Raw genomic sequence first — 25,879 nt, forward strand, 5'->3', positions numbered from 1 at the left:
ACTGGACAAAAAATTCTGAGCGCGAAAATAACTTCAGCCACAGACAAACAAATATATTTCACAAATATATATGCACAGATTAATATATATATACATATGTATGTCAGCATGTACATATGAACGTGTATGAACACACGCAATGGCCGCAGCATTTTGTGATAAACGGCAAAATAAAATCAAATCTAAAGCTCCCAAAAAAAAAAAGAAACGAATGAAATAAAATAATCGCAAGGCAGCTACTGAAGCTGTAGTCCTCTCTCTCTCTCTCTCTAAGAGTTCTAAGTGTGTGTGTGTACGAGTAGTATCTATGTGTGTGTGTGGAATTAGTAAGAGGAGGGGAAACGAATATTAGACGGAGCCAAAGAAGAAGAGCAGCGGCAGAAGCAGAGCAGCAGCAGCGGCAGCAACCATTTCTAAACAAATACATCATCATCATCATAATTATAAAATTAAATTCTTGTTGGTTTTTTATCAATTTTCCAACAGCAGCCCCATCCGCCCAAGAGGGGAGGGGCTTTGGGTTGGGTTGGGGAATCAGGTGTTATAATAGCCATAATAATACACTCGGAAAGACTCTCTTGTGTGTGGCAATCCGGCAATGTTTAAATATTGCTAAAGATACAAATACAGCCAGAGATATACAGAGATACAGAGAAACAGAAACATTGCAGGAGGCAGATAAAGATGAAGAGTTAGAGTCGAATGTGTGCTTAAGATATCTAGAGAGAGACATACAGCTGCCATATTTATATAGAGACGTAATCAAGTCAGTCAAGTGGAGACCCTCGAATGTCGTCTATTGGTCGGCCAACGAAGCGAAGCGCCCCAACCAGCAACCGTCTTTAGATACAGATACAGATACAGAAACAGCCATAGCTATAGATATTCCATATAATGTATAGTATATACAGATAAGATCTGTTGCTTATCGCCCCATGATATACATATATAAATGTACGTGTATATCTCTCCCCACCGCCTGCTTAGTGGACAAACAAATAGGTGTATAAATAAAAAATGAATTACAAAAAAGAGCAGAGACATCCACAGATAAGAGAGCCTCCAAAAGGCAATTCAAGAAGTGGCAGTCATATCTGGCTGACGAGCACGAGATATAATACGTATATATAGATATAGCCATGATATCAGTTAATCGGCGTGCCATATACCCGCACTCACCACACACGCACACACTCTTTCCGAGTGAGAGACAATCGTCATAAATTGTTTAGTTGTTGGCTAAACATGTTGAAAGATTTATGGGGAGGGCTATACGCGATCATATAATGATTTGTAAGAAATCGGCCAGATATATGCACAAGTATACGGCATTGTGGCTCCGTGGCTCTACTATGTGGCCCGCTGTTATTAGGCAATGGCGTAGGTTAGCTCTCAGGCTAGTTAGTTGGGTGTGAAAGCCTTGAGCTACTTTGGTGCGTAGTTTTCTGTGTGTACTCTGTGTGTGCCGTGCTCTCGTTTCGTGTAGAGATTGCCCTGGAGCTCGTTTCGGTGGCTGATGGGGAGCTGATGAACAGGTTTTCATGGCGTGGGTTGGACAAAGGCGGGTGCTATTGAGATATTGGAGAGTGGAGACTCGTAAAATGTATCGAAAAACCATAAGATTCGATCGGTAGTTGTATAATTTGAAGGTTCATGAAAAACTATTGATGTGGAGAATTGGAGACTTCAAGTGGAGAGTTTGGAGACTATAGTTTTCAACAAAAACAATAAAATTACGCATTTAAGATGACAAGTTTATGGTCAAACCTACATTTCCCTTCTGTGGAGAATTGGAGACTTTTTGTGGATAGTTTCGGCATTCACTGAAATCCATAATTCAATGCATTTCCATCACCAAAATGCAACTTAAAAGCTTCCCAACGAGTCCATGCTCCTGTGGAGAGTTTAGACAAAAGACCCTCCCCTGTTGCATGCCCTTTTAGAGGGTCCAGTGGCCAGTAGCCAGTGGCCAGTGGCCAGCGCCCAGTATCGAAATGATAACAACAGCAAAGGAAGTGAAGGAATCCGAAACGAAACGAAATGAAATGAAATACAGAAAGGAAACGTAGCAAAGCGAAAAAATTCCTATATATCGCATCCTATCTATACATACAATCGGGTGGAGGGGGATATATAAACCTATACACATACCGATAGATAGATATACAATATATATGTGCATATAATACATACATATGTACATATGTATAAGGCAAAATCCCTACAATAAAACGGGGCGGAGCACAAGTGGCACAAAAAGAAATGAAAGGAAACGAGAAATGGAAAAGCAGAAAAGAAGAAAAATCTACCAAGTGAAAAGAAATCGTGACGGGAGGGATGGAGGGAGTCTGTGCTTTCGATGCGATGCGATGCGATGCGATGCAGAATGAATGGAAATGGAAAAGTGAAGTGGAGTGGAGGAGGAAGGAAGCATCGGCTTCAGCATCAGCAAATCCTGATGCTCCAACAAATGTATCTGTGTATCCCCCCCCCCCACTGCCCGCGTGCTATATGTGTGTGTGTATCTGTATCTGTATCTGTGTATCTGTATATCGGTGGCTGCCTGCTAGCACTCGAATAAAATCGAATAAGCATAAAAACGCATGCCATAAAGATATGTCTGCTCCTTTCTCTCTCTCTCACTTTATCTGTGTGTGTGTGTGTGTGTGTTTGTGTGGTACATAAGCTGTATCTGTATCTGTAGCTAAAGATGTGTGGCTATGTGTATCTGTGTATCCATAAGATACACATGTCTAAAGAGGGCCTGCCTGGATTTGGGTTGGCTGCGCCTCGAACGCATATTCAATAATGACATAAATAACGAACGAACACACACACACACACACACACACACACCCACGTACATTTTGCAGCCCCTTTCTCCTTTCTCCTCTCATCGTTGAGTGCGCTGCTTAGCACCTAAAAGCATGCTACTATTTTTCTACAGTCGAGCGCTTTCCACTTGCCACACAGGGAGGGAGAGCGAGAGGAGAGAGGAGCAGCAGGAGCAGTGTCTCTGTATGTGTGCACTTGATTACATTTCATCCTTCGTCCTTCCTCCGTTCCCCACACACAATTTCTTCTCTTTTTTTTCTACTGCTGCTGCTGCTGCTTCTGCTGCTCTTGAAGCAGCTCTTGGGGAGCGCCTCCCTACACATGTATATAATATATTGACGTGCCGCCACATCCCCTCAAACCTCCGCCCCAACACCCTGTGCCACAGCCCCTTGCCTTCCCCCACGTTTCCTCATCGCTGGTTGGGCGCCTTTGGCATGAAACTTGTCAACCTTCTACACCCAATCCCAATCCCCACAGCCACCCACCCACTGCCTCAACCTCTCGCTCTCTCTCCCCCAATTCAATGCCCCAAAACGCACGACAAAAAAAAAGGAAAAGGAAAAAGAAACTCTCACACACACACATACACGCATTCACTGAGGGTCCTGCGGAGGGGGGCAGGAGGGGAAAAAAACCAAAGCTTAAAGGGCGCTAGAGAGAGAGAGAGAGAAACGACATCCCGACATCGACAGGCGAAACACACGAAGCGAAGAGCTCGAAAACGAAACGAAGCTCCTTTAGGGGGGGGTGTTCTGCCACATCCTACCTCCCCCCCCCCCTCCCGCACCCGACCCCTTGCCCCATTCCATAGTTGTTCTAGGTTTTGATGGCTTCCCAATCGAAATCGATGTTCGTATGTATTTCGCTCCTTTTTCTCGGTTTCGTTTCGTTTTTTTTTTGTTTCCTTTTTTTATTTTTTTTCCACCCTAAAATAGAAATTTCACTCGCTTTTGCTCTCTCTTTCTCTCGCTTTCCCTGTACTAAGGGTGTGGAGAGGGGGGATTGTGGGGAGTTTGGTTGACAATTCCTTGGGGCAGCTTTAAGGCTTCAACGATGCTCATCGTCGTCGTCTTCGGCATTGAGTCGAGTGAAAGTGCCTCTGCCCTGCCATCGCCTTGGCTTGTAAATTCTTTTTTCTCACCCCAGCCACCCCTCCTCTCCGAAGGATGCCACCCCCCTCTGCACTCCCCTGTTGCTGTTGCTGCTGCTGCTTCTTCCTCTGTTTTATGGCTGTCTGGTCTGCCTCCACGGTAGACCCCCACCCCATCCCACTCCATTGGTTTTTTGTGTTGCTTTTTTTCACTCATTTTTTTTTTCGAACTGAAGCTTCGGTTCTTCGGTTCGGGTGCCACTGGCCAGACAAGGACAGCAGCACACAGACAGAGAGAGAGTGACAGAGAGAGAGAGGAAGAGCGAAAGAGAGAGGCAATATTGGTTGGGGGGAAAACAAGTAAAAAAAAAAAAAAATACAAAAAAGAACCCATAGGGGGGACAATACCAAATTGGATTGGTTTCGGTTTTGGGTTCGGTTTTTATGGCGGGGTTTTTCGCTGAAGGTAGGGGTGGGGGAGTGGTGGGTTTTTGGGTGATTGGGCGCCCGAAGAGGGTTGAGAGTGAGCCTGGAGAGGAGGATGCAGGATTTTCCTCTCTGCTTTTTCCCCCTTACTTTTTCCATTTGCTTTTGGGTATTTTATTTTTTTGCGCCCGTACATAAAAATTTGTGCGTCAATTGAATTCGATTGGACGAGAACCCCGCCGAGCGACGAGCACGAGCGCCAGCCCCAAGTAGCCATGTATCGGTGTGTGTGTGTGTGTGTGTGTAGGGAGCATAAGAAAGAATGGAAAAAAAGGCAACGAGCAGCGCTGCCAGCGCCAAACGAGCACGAAAAGCTGTTAACCTTTCGCACATAAACACACACACACAAAGATACAGATACACACACACACACAGAGAGATATACCGTGCTTGTAACTGTATTTACAGCTGTGCGCTTTATATGGATTGCTTTCAATAATATTGGCAACGCCTTTCGGGCCCCACTTGTGATTGGTTTTTCCACCACACACACGAAGTACATAGGGCGGTGCAGAGGGGCGAGGAAACAGCCACAGGCAGCAACGACAGCGAGGCTGTGGCACCACAAGTTGACCTCAAGTAACTCAGCTTCTGGCAGAGATGAGCTTCGGTTCGGGTTGGGTTTGCCGCTAACGAATTTTGTAAATTGGTTAGCTAGCCCTGGAAACTAACGAACTGATTGCTTTAAATATGTGAAATGCATCGCAAACAACAATCGATATGGTTGTTAATTTTTGCTTAAGCCATAGCCATTTCTGGGATGGGAACTTTTAGGAGGTATAAATATCAAAGAACTCAGTTAAATGAGGACATTATATGATAAAAACTTAAGCAATGTTTAGCTGGCGATTTAGTCAGAGATATTTAAAAAGAACACAAATATTGGCACAATAGGAGCTGAGAAAACCCCCAAGTAACTCAGTTGTATGAGGAGATAAACTGATGAAAACTTTTGGAATATTAAGCTGGGAACTTAATTAAAGATATTTGAAAAGAACAAAAAGATTATCGTGTTAGAAGCAGAGAAAACCTTAAGGAACTCAATCGCCAGTAAATCTCCAGAGTGCAGACTTTCTCCGACTTTTTGCTATAACTCGAGATGGGATTTACTCAACTCAATTTATGTACAAATTTAAAGAGAATTAAGGAGTATGCGAAAATGTAAAGCTTAGACCTAACCAATCAGTGTTATAGATCTCAAGTAACTAAATGATATATCGACCCGAAATCATACCTGCAATACAAACCCCGAAAAGTACACACAGATCTGACCACAAAATACGAGTATACGAGATATGTAATGATTCGAAGTTCGAACCAATAAAAAATTCTTAGTTGAAATGAATCACTGCCTGCACTGCTTATCTGTGATTATCTTGTGGAATGAATCAGTTATGGATCGAAGAGCCAAGTGAATCACAGAGATCGGCACTCTGCAGCACCACCAATCGCCCGTACATGAATTGTTTATATGTATGTGAGTACATATGTATGTATGTATGTATGTAGGATGGTGGGGGAGACGGGACGCGGGCCAGTGGGAGGCAAGAGCCTTGTCCATTGGCCCCTCCACACACGAGGCACACACTCGCACCAGCCGCCGCCGCTGCCGCCTGTCAATAGACCACACACATAGATACAGACGTGTGTGCGAGTATGTGTGGAAACCAGTCAGGCAGGGCGCACGAATCATCGACCGGGTGGCCGTGTGTGTGTGCGCCAGTCAATAACATCCAATCAGGTTTGTTAAAAATCTATCTATATATGATGTTCATGATGACGGCGACGCAGTCGATGTCCGCACACACACACACACACACAGCCACACCGGAACAGGCACACAGGCACACATGCGGGCAAGAGCAAGAGAGAGTGAAAGAGAGAGAGTGAACGACAGAGAGAGAGAGAGAGTGCGAATGCGAGTGCGACCCCTCCACCAAAAAACGGACTCGAACTCAATGCAGTGTCGAAACCTGCAGCAGCAGCAGCACCAGCAGCCAGCACCAGCAGCCAGCGTGTGCCGGCCTCTCCCTTCGATACGCTCCGCCCTGCTCCCCACCCTCTTCATCTAGCCAGCAGACACGACGACCCTGCTTTTCCACTCTGACTCTCTCCCTCTGCTGTTGCTGCTGCTGCTGCTCTTTCATTCATTTGGCTCTGGGTTATCGAACACACATTGAACCACTCCGCAGATATGCTGTGTGTGTGTGTGTGTCTTATCAGCTGCAACAAACGACCCTCTCTCTCGAGCAGGCGCTCTCTCTCTCTTTCACTCAGGTTCTCTCTCACACTTTCCACTCAATGGCTCGTTTCGTATTGAGCCTTATTTCGAGTGCTTTCGCTCGCTCGCGCTCTCTCTCGCTGGCAACAAAAAAGAAGAAAGAAAAAAACCACAAATAAATAATTTTTGTTGCAGTTTCTTGGACGAAAGCTTGCAGCCAGAGCGAGAGAGAGGGAGGGAGATGAAAAGCTAGAGAGAGAGATGTAGAGTGAGAGAGAGCGCACTTGAGTGCTTTTTTTTTTACTACAGCTGTATTTTTGTTTTGTTTTTTGCTGCTGATTGATTTTCCATAAAAGCGCCAACCCCAAGGCAGCGACAGAGCGGCAGAGGGCAGCGGCAGCGCTGCTTGTATAGGTGTGTGTATGTGTGTATTGTGTATGTGTATCGAACGCACAGCCAATAGCAAAAATTTCCAATTGCGTAGCGATTTTCCAATCAAAATGGCACACAAGGAAAATAAACGGTAAACGACAGGCAGGCAGGCGCCTGGCGCTGCTGCTGCTGCTGTCAGCGTCGCAGTCAGCAGCGGCAAAAGGGGCGTTCGACAGCGATACGACATGTGTGTGTGTGTGTGTGTGTGTGTGAGTGTGTGTGGGGGCAAGCATCCCTCTCTGCACACACACACACACACACACACACACACATGGAATGGCAGCAGGACGAAGGAGCAGAAAAAAAGTAGCCCCGAAAAGGCAGTAGGAAGGTGCCCGAATCGATGCATACGTACCGATGGATAGCCTAGGTCCCCACCACCACCCAATCACTACTTCAGAAACCCCAGGGGGGGGCTTCCCTCCCCCCCTTCCACTGTCCTGGTCCGAAGCGCAGCAAATGCCGGCTCCTTGTGCGCATCTCCCTGACATATTTCCAATATCATTGGTCGATAAATACCGAGCCAAACGAATCGAAACGAAACGTACTAAAATGGGGGACGTACATAGGAGGGTCCTCCCTGCTCAACACACACACACACACACACATACACACATAGTCATTCAGGGGGATAAAAAAAAAAGAAATAAAATAAAAAGGACCCAACGTCGTTCGGTTCCTCCTCGTTGTGGCGTCCTCGTAGTCCTTTTGGTTTATAGTTACTTATATATCGTATCGTATATATAGGTACATATTGTTGTTGTTGTTGTCTCTCGATAGTTTCGTAGTGTGGCATGTGGCATGTGGCATGTGGCATGTGTGGCAGAAAAAGCAAAGGAAAGACCTTCGGTCTATGAGTTTGTGGCGCCCACATGCATATGACTGTCCGCTAGATCCTAAAGGGTTTCACATAAGCGATTACAGATTCTGCTGAAGGTCTATCCGGGGTATTTCCTTAGAGGTATCAATGGTCCCCCATAATATCATATCATAATATCGACAACCGATTCCGATTGGTAAACTGCACGCCCCAATGTCTATCCCAAGGATACTTTAAGATTTAAAGGAACTCGACATTTTCTAGGGGGTTGGGCTCCTATTTTGCCTTGAGCCCTTTCTCAAGTGTCTTCCGATTACCGATTCCGATTGGTTTCCGATTGCTGGATGCAGCGAGTCCTTGCACACAGACAAATACAAATCCCCTTTAGATCCCCTAAAAGTCCTGCCAATACAAAAAGGAAGGGGCGTTGTACGGGAGAGGAGGGATTGCCGCAAGGTCTTTTTTAGGTGTGGTGGCGCCAGGGGTGGAAGGGGGTGGGGTGTGAGGGGAAGTCAGTGTCGACGCACTCAGAGCGTCGAACGGACATGGACATGGACACAAACACAGAGACACAGAGACTCCCAAGCTCTGCGAGTCATTGCAGGCGTCGTCCTCGTCCTCGTCGTAATAACGAGCTGGAAAGGAAGCAGCAGGCAGGAGGACGAGGCGGAGAAGGAGGAGTACAGCAGGATCCTGAGGACAGGGACTCTAAAGCCGAGGACTACAACGATGATGATGACGACGACGAGTACGACTACGACGACGACGACGACGACAATGTCCTTTCACATTTGTCGTTTTGGTCGAGACGATGGCAGCTTTAGAGCTTCTCCTCCGCTGGCTGTCTCTCTTTCTGTGTATGTGTGTATGTGTAATGGAGGGACTGTGTTGTGTGTGTGTGTGGAAGAATGAAGGTTTGAGGCACAAAAAAGTTTACTTGTCTGCGATGCTGTCTGCCCCGAGAACCCAACGACAACGGCTACTGCCTCTGCTTCTGCTGCTGCTGGCCCCCCAAACTGCTGCCAATTTTTATGCGCTCCCTATACTTTTTTTGTATCCCCCCCCTAAAGCCATCCCCTAGACCTGCCCTACCCACCCCCTTCTAGCCCTATATCCTGCTCTAACACTCATTCCAGCTGCTGCTTTATTTCATTTCATCTTCACTTTCGGGTTTCGTTTTCTTTCTTTCTTTTCTGACGTGTATAGATTTTTGTACGGTAGGGATGATTGCCAGCAGAAAAAGGGGGTTGTGGGGGCCGTTAAGGGATGGGGGAGTGGGAGTGTGTGGTGGTTCTGTGGGGGAGGAGCCCGTGTGCATTCCGATTCAAGGATATTTCCCGATATGTGTGGGAAGAACAGGGCAAAAAAAAAAATGGGGAAACTCGAAGCGAAAGAAAAGACAAGAAAAATAAAAGGGGAATGGGAGGAAATGTGATGGGTTTTGGTGTGGTGGGAAGGAGGGAGGTTCTAGGAGTTCGACTCGACTCTCTTTCTTTCTCTTCTTCTCCTTCTCTCTCTGTATGTGTGTGTGTGTGTGTGTGCAGCTCCTGTTCTTGATTGCGCGCGTTAGCAGAAATGAAAATCGGGAGGAAAATATATATAGAAAAAAAAAAAAAACAAGAAAAACCAAAAGGAAAAGCAAAGAAAAAAAGATGGTGAAAAAGAAGAAGAAGCAATCGCGGCACATAAGAATAAAAATAAAAAAATAAAAAACAGAAGGAAGAAAAATATAAGGGAATTTATTTCTTTTCGAGAGCGCGCGCAGGATTTTTGCCATTTTTGCTATATACAACCATCGAAGGCAGCAGGAGGAACGGGAGGGATACGTACGTACATACATATGTATGCATGGATTGTAGATATAGATATTTGTATATATGATGGCACTACTATATAGGGAGGGTGGCAGGAGGGGGCTGCATGGGGAGCTGCTGTGTGTGGCTGTGTACGCTGTACATGGGCAATAAATTGGCCCTCTCTTTGCCAGTCGCTATTTCTGATGATGATTTTCCATGGTCGGGCTGCTCCTCCTTTCCCCTATCTGTGTGTGTGTGTCCTTCTCACGTAACTCGATTACTTCAGTGGCTATTGCTAACTTGACTTACGACTCAGCCTCCTCTCCATTGTGGTCACTGGAGGAAGGCAGATACATGTGTCATTTCATGTATGGGAACATTTTTTGACAGCGAATCAATGATGAATTCAGTTCTAACGGAAACGACGTAATCTCTGGTTATTTGCTTATGGAATTATTCCAACGAAATCTCTAGCAAATAAACTTATATTACTCAACATATTTGATACGATTGAACCTTGAATTTTGTATGGGGAATGAACCATAACGATATTTCAAAATCAAAGAAAATCCACAACCACACATGGCAATCGACGCTGCTTAAAACATCCGGTAGTTAAACAATCTTACAATGAGCTTCAGCCTCCTAAGCTTCAGCCTAAAGTTGACTTCAATTATCAGAGAGAGAGAGAGAGAGAGAGAGAGACGCGGAACGCGACTCGGTTTGGGTTTGGGTCTGGGTTTCCTACGGCCAGATAATAATCATTAGTATGATCAATTGCCTCAGCCAGAAAAAGTGTTGCGTTTAACTGGTAAATCAGTTTTTGGTCTCCACTGAGCGATCCACTGAGCGAGTCGCTGGAGATGAGCGCCGGACGTTGGCGGCGGAAAGACACTTAATTGAATTCGATTTGACGACTCGAGCGATGACGACCGACTACGAGCCCGACTTTGGCATGTCAATGTAGAACAAACGGAAGTCGCGGGGTCCAAAATAAATTGAAAGCAAAGCTGAGGCTCAGACTGAGACTGAGGCAGAGACTGAGGCTGAGGCTGAGGCTGGAAGCTACACAACACACCGAAAAATCAAAGGCAATCAGCAAATGAAACAAAAGTCGAAACACACAGAAGCCAGAGATCTACTATTTTTTTTTTTTTATTGTTCTCCGACTCTGCCACTGCCACTGCCACTGGCGTGTGGTGTGTGGGATCTCGGGGTCTGTTTCCTGTGTGGTGTGCCTCTTCCATCATAAAAAATCAAAGTAATAATGCGTGTACTTGCGTTTGCCACTTTATAGATTTATTAGGCGCAGCAGTCCCTGTCTTCCACACACTCTCTCTCTCTCTCTCTCTGTGTTCTTCCTGTGCCTGTTTTTATGCCGAACGGAAATTCAAATTAAAAATTGAGGGGCATGCAACGACGATGCCTTTTGCCTTTAATTTGATTTCTCCCTTCATTTTTTGTTTGGTCTGGAGATTTGCATATAGTACAAGAGATTCATTCTGCTGTGGATCGAAGATTCAACAACAAGAAAGAAAGAAAAAACAAAGTGTAAATGCGCGGGCGTGCATATAAATCAGAATGTGGACTTATGTTACTTCCACAATGAAATATGGAATTCCCCTAATTAAGGGAGAGAACTGCATCGAGCACCGAGCATCGAGAACTCTACTTCTGAAACTCTGCTACGGGGATCTGTCTCTATTTTCGGAGTTTCGGTTTCCTCCCAGGAGATTGTCTTTTTTTTTTTTTTTTTTTTTTTGGGGGTCCGTGTCCCCGAAAAGGTGTGTGACTGCCGCTGCTGCTGATGCCTTTTGCCATATATCATATCATATCACATCATATTGTGTTTGAGAGGGAGGGCCATGGTGCAACGAATTCAATGAGATGCGCTCTCGCGTACGTGGGGGCTGGGCTGGGGCATGTGTGGCAGGGGATGTGTTATGTCCAACAGATGTGCGCGTTAAGTGCCACAAAAACACACACACACACACACAAAATTAATAACATTCACAAATTCCATATGTATTCGGAATAAAAAAAAGTGTAACAAAAGTTCAATGGGGTATATCGATTATTAATCGAAATGTCATCGATAAACGTACTTCAATCGATTAATTATGTGACTTACTTTTAAAACCGATATTTTCTACAATTCAAATATCGTTTTCCTATCGATTTGTTATCGATCACTTTTAATTTTTTTTTTCACATACCTGCAATGAAATAAAAACATAAAAAAAAGGTTAATTATCGTTGGATATTATTTTCTGAAATTTTATTTAAAACCGGAATTAAGTGGCATGTCCCGCCATTCCCCCTAAAGCGTTGACCACCCGCATGCCATGCCCCTTGTGGCATTCCATACATTAACCCCAGAATGCCATTGAAAAAAGGGTTATTTCTCGTGGCCCTGACTTTTGCTTCGGCTTTAAAGAGAGAGAGAGAGAACGAGAGTCGAAACGGGGAGTCGGGCGAGTGTTTTTCGGACTGTCTCTAAAAACTTAAAGTCGCCCAACTGTTGCCACCCCCCAGTGGCTGGCAGGCGAAAGAGTGAAATGTTCTAATTAAAGCCAACAGTAAAAGGCGCACAAACACACAGACAGACAGACAGACAGACAGCAAAGGCAGGCAGGCTGGCTGGCAGGGAAAATGTGCCAAGAGGCAACGCCAACGACGCCAACGACGACGACGACGACGCCAACGACGACGATGATGACGACGACGATGATGACGACGACGACGATGGCGGCAGTGAAAACTAACCTCAGACAACAAAACAATAACGAAAATTCTAAGCAAAAGCCGACAGCTGGCTGCCTGGCTGAAAAACTAGCAAAAGAAATTAAATTTAAAGGAAAAGCAGGCAAAAAAAAGAGTCGAAAAAGCTGTAGCCTAGTGTAAGGCGCCTGTCCCCCCAAGAAGTAAATTAAGGTCTCCCTCTTCGTCCCTCACTACCTCACTCACTCTCTCTCTCTAGGAAAAATTAGTAGCAAAAAAGCAGGCAAACGATGAGGGGGAGGCACTTTATGCTGGCTTTTGTATTAGTGTTTGTGTGGCTGGTTTTGTTGTTGTTGTTGTTGTTGTTGCTTGTGTCTTAAGCTTAGGAGCCGCCACGTCCTTGAGCTTCAAATATGCCACAACAGTAGCAGCAGCAGCAGGAGAGAGTCCTGTCTAGGGTGGTGGCAGAGAGTGGGAGAGTGTTGTGTGGAGGCCTATGTCTCCGTTTGAGACAACTTTAAAGCCAAGCAACAGTTAAAGCTCTCACAAGAAGAGAGGAAGAGAGTGGAATAGAGTGAAGTTTTGAACGGTAAACGGGAGGGGGCATAAGCATACGCACACACACACACACAGCCGCCCCACACTGAAACACTTTTAATTACGCACGTTTTGCGGTGGCGCCACCAAATGAAAGAGACAGACAGAGAGAGAGAGAGCGAAACATGCAGCATGTGTGTGAGTGTGTCTAGGAAATGCCGCAAACGCAACACCCTCCACTCATCCCCCACCCTGTGGATGCATGGTTGTCCTTGAAAGTTTTTGGCATAGTTTTTGGGGCACTGCCACCAAAAAGCAGTTAATGCCACACACACACACACACACACACAGCATGCCGCTGCTTCCCCCTCCCTTTGCTTCCTTGAGTGGGGGTTAATGACACATCGAAGCCAAAGATTCCGTTGAAACACACAGACACACAAATTAAACACTTGAAAGGAGAGAAGGAGAAGGAGAGAGGAGACAGGTCCTGCCACTGTTGTGCGCGGGGGCTTATCAATGTGCCACCGATCTCTGGGATGATGATATGACAGAAAATTATGACTTCATAAACGGTTTAGAGATCTATCTGAAACCCCCTAGAAAAACAGAACAGAACCCCAAACATCAGAATTCAATAGAAATTCACACACACACTTCAGCAGAGTCTAGAGTCCATGTCCATGTCCATGCAACCCTCATGAGCCAGCCACACATGCCACACCAAAAATCGTTTGGCAATTAAGCTGGAAAGCAAGGGACTAAACTTTCACCCAAAAAAAAATATTATATCATAATTATAGGAAGGGGGAGGGCTTATCAGTGCTTGCCAATTATGAGAATGGTGGGGTGGTACGTTTTATGACCTCTTAAATATTTATGGGCCCAGATAGCGAGGGCCAAAATGAGCAAAACTATCAGCCAGACCCCTACCCCGGCCCTCTAAGCAGCAACATGCCACACACTGAGACTGAGAGAGAGAAAGGGAGAGAGATAGAGAGTGAGAGACAAGGTCCAGAGAAACAATAGTATATTTGAAATAAATTTTAACAAATTAACAGTGGCAGTGTGGCACACACTAATCCCAAACAATGGGCCCACGCCCCCACACAAAGCAAAAGCAGCAGAAGGCAGCAGAGTATTGGCAATCACAATAAATTGTCACAACTGATATCCTACTCAACGAGCAAACGAAATCTTTCAGATATACAGCATCTATAGATACATATTGTATCTACAAATAATCTATAGATATATACATATGTATGCATATATTTATATCTGTGTATTCTTTAGCGCAAAAGTTATAAAATTTTATGACAAAAACTTTGCTTTCCTTTGTCTTTTGCGCCAGTGATTTTCGAATTTTCAATAAATTTTCATTTCTTCTGAAAGCCTCGAAAATTATCGTTTATATTTTTTTTTGATTTTGTTTCTTTTAAAATTTATTTTCTTTGGTCGATCGAAATATTGTGAAATCAAAAAAACAAATAAAATAAACGGAAAAATATCAAAAAAAAAAAAATTATAATGTAGCGGGGACAGTGGGAAACAGCAAACGGTGGGGATGGGGGAGGGGTAGGAGAAGAACAAAGGCATGCAATGCGCTCTAGTTCCCATCGAATCAAATCAGAAAATACACAGGCGAAGAATTAGTTCCCCAACAATGGGGCCCCCCGACGGAAAAAAAAAACTATGCCAAATGGTTAGAGGAGGGGTTCAGTTCAGTTCACTTCGGTTCTGAAAACAGAACTGAAACCGAAACTGAAAAATTCAAATTCTATCGATGTGTTGTGGATATTTTTATCGAACAACAGACCCGGAGCAGATCACTTCGTCATGTGTCGCATGTGTCCCCAAACCCCCTCCCCTGATGGTGGTGGTAGAGGTAGCGGGTATATATATATTTAGTACAATATAATACCTTTTAATTTAATATGCAGCTGACGTGCGCTCTACGATCCGACTCTGTGTGATCAGAGTCGCTTCTTTTGTCTCTCTGTTGCTATCTCTTTCGGGGTTTTTCGGTTTCGGTTGAAAATAAAATAAATCGAAATGACAGATCATTAAAATTTACAACAACACCAGAGACCAGACCATGAGACCAGAGTCATACCATTCGCTTGTTGTGGACATTATATTCTTCCTCGTTTTTGTTGTTTTTTTGCTGGCGATGCCGCCCCAAAACCCAACCGCCGCACCGCCTCACCGAGTTATATTTGTCGTTGTCGATCAGTTTTTATGTCGTTCGATATGGCAGCAGCGAAAATTGTATCTTTTTATTAGCCTCTTCCACCAATGTTCCCCAGAGAGGGTGCCCCCACGACACAGAGACGACACGGAGACGGAGACGGAGATGACGGCGACCGACAACCAACGACCGACGATGGCTGCCAACAAGTGCAATTTGATTTTATGCATATCTATATGTGCATGCGGCATGTCTGTGGCCAACAGACACATTTTTTGGCTGTGGAGAGTTTTGTGGAGACCTTGTAGAGTTACTGCGAATGCATAAAATCAAATGCAGACTACTCTGAGATCATCTTTTTGCCATGTGGAGGAGTCTTCTCTTCTTTGGAGAGTTTGTAGACTTTTTAGAGTTACTGGAAAATGCATAAAATCAAAAGAAAGATTGCACTGAGATCATCGGTTTCCCATTTTGAGGAGTCTCCCTCACATTGGAGAGTTTGTAGACATTGCTTAGAGACCGCGAAATGCCTAAAATTAAGTGTGTGGGTAAAAAGTTAACGAAATGAAGTGCTTCAGACAACTTTTGTAGAGTTTTTTGAACCATGTAGACTTTGTAGAGTTTCCAATTTTTCGACACCCCTTTATTGCGGTTGACCAGAGTGGAAAATATTTGAAAAATACTCAAGATTTCCACACACATATTCCCCCCGAAAACGCAGAGGCCATAAATTAATAAATGAAGATGTTTTTCCGCCAAAGAGAGGAGAAAATACATTAAAAGACGGACTGTCTCCTCCCCCCCAAGCATATCCCCATCCCAACAGCCAGCCATTGAAATGCATAATATTTACACCCATAATTTTCCCTAATATTTTCAACAGCTGACATCGAAAAACTCTTCTCAAGAGAGACGGGTGCTCTCCTCCTTCCGCCTCCCTCCTTTCCGACTTCTGTGTATAATTGACACTCAATTATTTGAAGGCGGGGGTGTGTGGGCATTACGCTGTGGCATTATCCGAGCTACTTAGCAACCGTTCAACTGCCACTTGTTGGAGACCCCCGTCCCAGTTCGACACCCGCACTCCCGTACGGAACACACAAAAAAAAAAAATATATATAAAAAAAATTGAACTATAGCTAATAATACAACACAACGAACACAACACACAAGCGGAGGAGTCCATGCCACTTGAGAGGCAACAAAAGATTTCCGCTGACAAAAACAGAAACAGCGCAGCAGCAGCAGCACGATACCGAAATGAAATCTCATTTTCAAAAGAAGAAAAATTGAAGCACGATTGATCACATTGATCGCTTGAGAGACGGTCGGTCGACGGTTGATGGTCTGCCCCTTCCCAGCCCCCTCCACTCTATGCCACTAAACAGCCAGAGTATTTAGTAAAACAGAAGACAGAAGACGAGATCCGAACAACAGCGAACATTTTCAAGTATCTGTGGGATCTGTCGTCCTCCTACTCCCCTCCTTCCTCCTCCTCCACCACCACCGCTCTCATGTGGTGTACATTTGCAGCTGATCTATATAATAATTCATATGTTTAAGCATTATTTGGGGAACAACAGAAGCTGGAACAGAAGATGGAACTTGAAAAAGCATCGTCAGCAGTGAACCTATGAATTGGTGGCATCGCAGAGACAGAGAAGGAGAAGAGAAGAAGTTTGAACAGAGACTGCAATCGAAAGCTTCAACACAGTAGCAGGAGAGGGTTCGCTCGCTTGATGAGAATTTTTTCCCATTTATATGTAGGCGTTTATTCGTTCGCTCATCATACAACCCATATCCCGTATCAATCCATCAGATCTCTGAGCAACAGAATCGAACTCTTGAAAACAACGAACTCTGGCTCTGGAGTAGGTTTTAGTTCTTGAGTTGTTGAGTTTTTTTTTTTCTATCAATCGTTCAAGTTGCATTTCAATGGAAAGATGAAAACGATATGCGAAGAAGATGATGGACAAAACACAAGTCGATAAGAAGTTATGGCATTCGAGTAAATATCAACACATAAAAATCTAGATGATTTAGAAGATCCAATAGCATGATTTGCTGTTTAAATATCCCCTAAGCGAATGGCACACATGCATTTCAACTCTACAGATTCTCCATAGATCTTCAGATCAATGGGCTATACACACATATGCATTTTTATATACTTTATATAGATAAAAAATGAGAGGGGGACTGACTGGTAGCCACATGTGTGCATTGTTTGTCACTGTTTTGGGCCGCAGACTTTTGTCAGGCACCGTACGGTAATAATTAAAAACATAAAAAAAAAAAAACCAAGGGAATCGGGAATCGGTTAAGGGAATGGAGGGAACTGGAGAAACGGGAGAACGGAAAGACGGGGGCAAGAGAGTGTGTGTATTTTGCCTACTTAATCATTGTCTGCCGCTGCCGCCTGCCGCTGCCTCTGCCGCCTGCCGCCTGCCTTGTGCGTGCAACATGCAGCAAGCATCTACCGACTCCCGACTCCACTCTGTGTGTGCAACTGCAACCGTTGCTACTTGATTTGATTTACGCCTGCCAATGCTTTATGATTGAGTGGGGCAGACGGGGCACACACACATAGACACAGCTACAGACACAGACACACATACAGATACAAAACGCATCTCGTGGATCGCCACCGCCGCTGCGTGGATCTCGCTCGCAGATATATTTTTTTTTGTGTGTTGGCTTTTTTCTCTCCTTTTTTTGACGTCTGTTGCCTTGCAATGAGGCGCAGCGTTGATTTGCCTTTGTGGCATGCAACGGGGCAGCAGGCGCAGCAGTGGCAGCGGCATGAAAACTAGAAAATGCAGCGCAAAAAAGACCTAAAAAATCGAGAATTTAATCCCAGCTGTCCACAAAAAAAAGGGTCGCGTACAACGCATCGAATAATTTTCGTTTGATTCGTTTTTTTTATTTATTTTTTTTTTCATATCAAAAAATTGGGAATTGTGCTTCAGCTCATTGAATAAATCAAAATCAAACTCATTTGCATACCAACTGATAAATTATAGGCAGGAACTGGGAAACAGGACCTCGAGAGATGGTCCCAAAGCCAATCCCAACCCCCGGGAGGCAACCCTTCCTGCATGACACGATCTGTGTGTGGTGCAACCACCAATTCGAAAGGGTCAAACATCTCCCCTTTCCGAGGGTCAGAGCGAAAAGAAGCGTAGAGTTCTCTTGAAGACAGCAGAACGGAACCATCGGATGGATGGATGGGATGGGCTGGGATGGCACGCATTAAATTAATCGAACGATAAAGCAAAGGATTACCCAGAGACATGCAAACGAGTTTCTTTTTCTAGAGAGGATTATTATACATATGTCCAGCGATTGGTGGGATACGAGTATCAGGGAAAACACATCCAAAGAAAATAACTATTAATCGCAATGAATTCGGTGGGTCTTTGAACCCCGTGGAAAACTAGTTATTGGCAGACGTTTCTCATCAATTCTACCCTTAATTTTCTTAAACAAAATAAAAGGAAACATTGTGTAAATCTCTTCAAATTTGTATGAAATCCCAAGGAACAACAAGAACTGATCATAATATTAACATTTCCAGGAGGAAACCGGCCCATCAAACACCTCAAAAGGCATGAAATTTAGTGGAAAAGCAACAATTCCACACTCAAGAAAATCTCTGGCGTATGATTTGTGGCCATATCCATATACGTATACATATACACATATCATGCCATAGATATCCATTTGTGTCTGTTGGATACGTTTCCTTAAGCAAATAAAGAGAAACGCGAGGGACGCGAGCGAATGTTGATTTTAGTTTGAAAAATCTACGCGTATAAACAGCAAAAATAGGAAAAGTTATGCCCCACATCAAATAGTATTTCAATAAAATCAAATTAAGCAACAACAAAACGACTCACAAAAAAGGGGCGTGGCAGTGGGCCAGAGAGCGGGAGGGCAGGGTAAAGGAATGAATGCAAATGGTAACAAGCACTCAAAAGTCAAAGCGAATTAAATTCTAAACTAATTTTCATGTCGTGCCAAAAATAATAAAAAAAAAAAAAGAAATAAAAAGGAGAGCAAGAGGCAGACCCATAGACGGTGACAGAACTGCAACACGGGCGGTGTGCATGGGGCAGGGGGCAGTGGGCATTGGGCAATGGAGCAGGGTCTAACGTGTGGGGGCGTGTGTGCAGTCGGTGTTTTCGTTGGCAAAATCCAACAACTTAATTAAAGCATCAATAAAAAATTGTAAAAACATTTGAAACACCAAAGCAGGCAAAGCACAAAATTCCACAAATTACAGCAGAGAAAGACAGGGGAGAGATCTCTTAATGGATGTTGCCAATAAAATCCTTGCCCCTTGCCCCTTTCCCCGTGCTCCGTGCTCCTGCCCCATGCTGTATCTGCCAATAATGATGATTCCTTTTTAATGTGCACTCCCCAGGCGTTTGGTCATTACTCAAACAAACCAAACTTTGAAGGAGATCTACAGAGATCTCTGAGAATGCCGAGATGCAAGCAGAGGCACTCGTTCCTTTTTTTGTATTTGTTTTGTTTTTTTGCATTCAACCGTATCGATCACAGCACAAAATGTTGCCAATACAAGAAGAAGGAACCCAACCCCAAACGAAACAGCAACTTCAAAACTCATCATCATCATGCCCCATGCCCGATGCCCATGCCTCATGCCCCATCTCCCATCCGACATTTCAGAGTCAAGTTCTCGAAAAAGGGGCGTGCACAAAATGATATTTTATTCAATATCCTCCAACATCAGGTTCTCTTAACGATTTGTCCTTTTCAAGCAAAGAAAAACTCTCTGTGCTCCGTTGTAGGAAATCAAATTGATGGAGAGACTGGAGGCAGAGACAGATACAGAGACAGCAACAGCAACAGAGACACATAGATCGCCAGAGTACGAGAAACCTGAAATTAAAAACTCATAAGATATCGACTGATATATTGAGCTGCACAAATTACTGACAACTGAAAGATGAAAGACAGCAGCGGCAGCAGCAGCAGCAGCAGCAGCAACAGCAGCATCAGCAGCAACACACAGAAAAAACAAAAGAGATTTTCAAGACAGGTTTGCCATCCATCCCATCCCATCCATCCTATCCTCCCTTCCCTTCCCCTACCTTTCCTTTGCTCTTTCTGGCTCGATCTTTTCGGTTTAGAGAGCTCCTATATCGTATCGTATCGTATCTCGTATGTGTATGTGCTGTGTACTCGCACTCGCGTATATGCATATAAAAAGACAATTAGTTGTTATTAAGTTGTACACAAAAGCCGTCGAATCTTTTCTTCGTTTCCTCCTTTTGGGTTTTTTGGCATCTCCATCCAGAGAGATGCGATGCCTTTGTGGAACATGGAACGGGGAATGAATGGTGGTTCGTCTAGATGCGGAATTAATGATGCAATGACAATTGATGCACACCACGCAATACACCGCGCATTTAGCATTTATGATATTTATGATATTTATGCTCAATTAGTGTCGTGTCTCCCCGTCTCGGCTGCCTCTTCCTCCCCCCAAATCCCCAGCCATTGGCATGTGTGAAGCTTTTTAGGTTGATTTGATGGCCAGAAGACTTGAGCTTCTCATCTAAATCTTTCGGAATGTGCTCGTTACTGTGTGGATTGAATGTGAGAGAAGTTTCACGAGTATCCGAGAGTTGAAAGCTGAGTTCCGTGAGGTTTTCAATGAGCGGAAGCCTCGAAATGGTTAGAACCTACTTCGATATTCTAATATTTGCATAGATTGAATGGTCACGAAGTTTAAAGACTATTGGATGGTTCCAAGCTGAGTTCGCTGAGGATTTTCATTGAAAATTGAAAATTGAATTTGAAAAAAGTTTCGAGACTAAAAGCTGTGCAGTTTCTTAGTTACTTGAGGTTTTTCAATGAACGGATGCATCGGAAGTGCTCTAATCCATTTAAATTAACTTATTTTTTGTATACAATTGAATGTGACAAAGATTTGGTGATAGTTGGTTCTTTAGGTACTCAAACATATTCCATGAATAAGTCTATTCCATCATGTAATAATTTTCTAATAGATGAAATGGGAAAGAAATTTGTGGACCATTTTAATGATTGAAATCAGAGTTACAAGAGGCCTCATTTCATAGATGGTTGCACTCCGAATGGCACTAATTTGATGCCAAATTAACTAATTACTGGCCAAAGCGTTTACAACAGTTTTTGGGGTCAGAGTTTTGATGGCTGGAATTTCGAGTTCCCGAGAATGCATTCGGAATGCAGAGTTCCAGTGAGGACACTTCTTCACATGCCGCACACAGAGAGAGAGAGCGAGACAGAGAGACAAAGAGAGTGAGAGCTTCAATTAGCTTCATCAACAAATTCATAATTAATGCCATAAACCGGAAAGAGAAAGAACATCAAATGATCATCATATAAAAATTGATCAACGCACACACAGATACAGATACATCTATAGAGAGCCACAGTTCATGAACTCAATTTTTAATAATAATTTTCAAATGATTTTTTATTTGGAATTATTTGTGGCGTGGTTCAGAGCGTGGTTCGGGGTTCGGGGGTTCAGACTACACCCACCACAAGCTTTTAATTGTTCGATTTTCATTTCGTATTCGTATCGCTTGTCGCATCCCATAGATACAATTTGTGTCCATGCATCTGTGTGTGTTTTGTGTGAGCGGTCTTTCTGTTTGGGTCTTTTTTTTTTCGTTGTGTTTTAATTTCCGCGCTGACAAATTAATTTAATTATATTAACATATCTTTCCAGCGATCGAACGATTGAACAGAACTCACAAATAATGTATGTATATATTTTGTGTTTGTATCTTGTATATTTTCTGTGTGTGTGGGTGGACGTGGTGGTTGAATGATTCCTACTCGGGGGTTCTCTGACTCATTAGCTTGCTCTCTCACAGCACGAAACACAGAACGAGAACGGGGGTAAATTGCACTTAAAACGCTAAAAATTATACACGACACACGCAGCGATCTGTATCTACGTATCTACTGTATCTGTGTATCTGTAACCGTGTGTATCTAACGGCTTAAGCCCGCGTGGACATCCCAAGGGTTGGCCATGGCTGATGCTCATTTCGATTCGATTTTTTCGGCATATGCAAATGCCATCCTGCACATCCATCGGCCATCTTTGAAAATTAAAAACTTTTTATAAACTATCATCAATGCGGCGCCTCCTGTTTGTATCTGTATCTCTCGGATATGGATGGTGTGTGTGTGTGCTGTGTGGTGTGGTGTGGTGGTGGCTAAACCCTGAACCGGTTTCAAATTTGATTAAAACGGAACCCAAAAAACTTGAATTTCTATCATCATATATAATTTTTTATATTTCTTTTTTTTTGTATATGGTTTGGTTTCGGTTTCTGTTTCGTTTGCATTTGGCAATTAGTTTTTCTGTTTTTCCCCGCGTTTTCCAGTTTGCGGATCACAGCACAAATCAATGACAAATTTTCAGTCTGCAATTCTGTTTTTTTTTCTTTTCTTTTTTTTGCTGGTAATTGTAGAACCCTCCATCGTTCCGTTTTTCTGTCTTTCGGGTCTTTGGGTCAAGTTTATAGATTGCATTACGGAAATTAATTTCTGTGCTTCTTTTTTATTTTGGGGCTGCCCCACATTCGAAATCCGAAAAATATTAAATGCCAATGCGAGCACATTTTTTCGATTTCGATTTGTGTCAATTTTGCAGACAAAATGTAAATAAATAAATACCCACAAATACCACACACACAAAAACACGACAGAAAAAAAGAGAGAAAAAAAAAAAAGAATGTCTTTGGACAGCTGTCGAATGGAGGGGAGCAAATATTCTTTTCTGTTTCTATTTGTCTTTAATTTACTTAATAAAACTTCTATTTTTGGATTAGCAAATTACCTTTTTTTTTTGTGTGTGTGTGGTGGGATGTGGGGATCGAGTTCTAATTTTGTTTAGGCCCCAAATATTGATTCATAGAGCGGCAATCGATCATCAAAAGATCGTTAGAGAAGCGGAGATTGAACGATTGGAGGAGGGAGTTCTTACTAACGAGTTCTGACAATGGTTTTGGGGGCTTTTTTCTGTTTGCAACATGCCACTCATCGTGTACACAAATATTTGCATTTGCCGACGGCAAAATCCCCCACTAGATTATTATTTTTCACGGGAAATCCCTCACTTTTCACTTTTTTTTGGAGGATCAATCGGGTGGAGATGGAGTTCTCTCTTCCAATTAAAAAGTGCCCCTCAAAACATAATTAACTTGCCACAGCAGCGAGAGAATATTCATTCGTATATCTAAGGAATATTCATTCTATATTCGTATATCCAAAGGGAAATATTCATATGTCTGGTCCTGAAGGGGCAGGGCCTTATTTGTTCAGACATTGGCATGAAGCCAGCGAATTTTTCAACATCGTCTGGGCATCCTCCACCCCGCGCCCCCGCCCCACTATTCACAATCCGGAATCCCCTCCCTAGAGGGTATCCGTTTGTCTGCCTGACGATCTTGTCTGCTTCAAAAACAAAGCAAAACAAAACAACAACAAAAAACAAAAAAAGGAAGTTATTCATGCAATAAATTGTTCACTAAATTATTTGCTTGTTGCATTTTGCATTTCATTTTTTACACAGAAATCAATAATCGAGGGAACAGCAAATAAATAAATTTACAACACAAATTAGAGGCAGGCAACAAATGCTAGCCACAATAAAACTTACATTTGCCACAGACACGCAAACTCAATTAGTGAAAAAAGTTAACTTAAGGCCCCTCTCTGGCTCCCACACTCTGGAGGCCTGGTTGTGGGAGAACCTTGCCACACATTTTGCATCTTGCAGCAGAGTTTTCTTTTAAATAATTTCATGGCTAGTTGAACCCCCTAAATATAATTCCAATAATTTGTTGATGGGTGAAATTTCCATGGCATCCATTACTTGAGGTTAGCAGCTTTCGCTGAAAGATACTTTTTTTTTTGTACCAATCGAACACATTTGGCGACATATTATTCCTTTTGTTTTGGGTTTAATTTGGTGTATTTTTCCACCCAAAAATAATTCCCAAAATAAGAAGCAAAAACAAAAGAAAAAATGATATTCGTAAACATGGAAGCATTCTTCAGATTTCATTGATGGCTTTTTTGGGGAATCTCATTTCACTCAGGAGAACTTGTTGACACTTTGGATATCATTTCACTAAGGAGAACTTTTGTAGCTTGACTCTATGGATATGGTTAGACTTCGGTTAATTAAATGCTGTGCGTCAGGGCTTCTGTTGCAACAAAAATCTACCAAACACATAACATTTCATTGCTCATTAAGAACTATTTTTGGGGGGCCCACAACTACAGAATTGCTTGATATCATTTGGATAAACCTCCTATCACAAGATAGCCCCAATAAAAAAATATTTCTTCGGAGATTTGATGTTAGATCTTGGAAAACGACGACACTTTTTCCTAATTTTTGCATAATTTCTTCGGCATGGACAAGCACTTTTTTTTTGGATGGGATTTGTTTGGTGGTTTCTTCTTACCTGTTGCCAAAATTGTGCCAATAAATAAATTTGCTCCTTTTTGAAAAACCAATCGTTGATTGATTGAACAGCCGTCAGATCCATATCGGCTGTCCCAGCGGCTTGTGGCAATGTTGGCTGCATTCGTGGGCTTTCCTCCAAAAATTCGATTGTCAATTTTTGTTGTTGTTGTTGCAAGTGTTGCAGTTGTTGTTTTTGGTGTTGGTATTGCCAATAAATCTGTGGCTAAGGCCTGGCATTTAAATGCCGCAAATTGTTTTCCCACTTTTTCCACTTGGTTTTTTCAGTTTTGTTTTTTTGTTTCTTTGTTTTGTTAGTGAGTTAGTTTTGATTAAGTTTTAGTCACACATCACATTTGACACCTGATTTGTTGTTGTTTTTGTCGGTGTATTGTTGTAATTACTTTTTACGTGCCCAAAAAAATTCATAAAATACATTTGAAAAAACCCAAAGCTTTTTTATTTTTGATTTTTCCTCTCTTATTTGTGTTGCTCAATAACTGTTGTTGTTGTTGATTTTGATTATTTTCCAACAATTTCCATAGAAAATGCAATTTTTTGTTGTGAGAGGAAGAGCTTTTTGTTGCAAGAAGAGAGTGTGAGAGAGTGAGTGAGTGAATGTGTTAGGGGGGAAGATTGTTGATTGTTGATTGATGATTGGGTTTTGTTGTTGATTATTGAGTTTAGGCCATGGCTGTTGGTTGTTGTTGTTGTTTGTTGTTGCTGATCCTAGACACCCAAAAGCGGCTGTTGTTGTGGATGGTGTTTGTTGGTGTTGCTGTTGTTGTTGTTGTTGTGGATCGTGTTGCTGTTGTTGATTATTTTGCACATGTTTCAGGTTGTTGCTGTTGTTGTCGTTGTTGCTTATACTCGACACTAATACACGCGCACATTCTTCTGATTTTTTTTTGTTGAACAGAAAACAGAAAAATCACTTGAAAAAAATAACAGATTTTCGTATCTTTTTTTTGGAGGGTTTCCAATTGTGTTGATGTTGTTTTGGGGGATCTATCCTCCTTTTTGGGGTCCGGTTCCGGGTTTTCGTTCTCTTTTGTTTTCGTTTTGTTGTTGTTTATACCGTGTGTGCCGTGCAACCGGAGACCAAAACACACACACGCACACACACACACCTTGGACACACGCACACACACTGACGCATAGAGCGAATGGTTGGGGGGGCGAGGCGGCCTTTTCTTTTAATATTTGTTGTTGCTGGTTGTGTGGAGCGTAGTACGACAC

The 25,879-nt window shown here is 43.1% G+C and overlaps 1 protein-coding gene across 1 annotated transcript in view; it reads right to left on the reverse strand.

Moving 5' to 3' along the window:
- Positions 1-25,422, reverse strand: part of LOC111071648 (homeobox protein cut) — a 74,832-nt gene extending 49,410 nt beyond the window's left edge. Inside the window, exon 1 of the mRNA XM_041596171.1 lies at positions 24,642-25,422. Coding sequence (XP_041452105.1) covers positions 24,642-24,764 — 123 coding nt within the window. The 5' untranslated portion in view covers positions 24,765-25,422. The remainder of the gene's footprint in view (positions 1-24,641) is intronic.
- Between the last annotated feature and the right edge of the window lie 457 nt (positions 25,423-25,879).

The sequence above is a fragment of the Drosophila obscura genome, unplaced genomic scaffold (genome assembly GCF_018151105.1).
Source record: "Drosophila obscura isolate BZ-5 IFL unplaced genomic scaffold, ASM1815110v1 contig_97, whole genome shotgun sequence".
NCBI lineage: Eukaryota > Metazoa > Arthropoda > Insecta > Diptera > Drosophilidae > Drosophila > Drosophila obscura.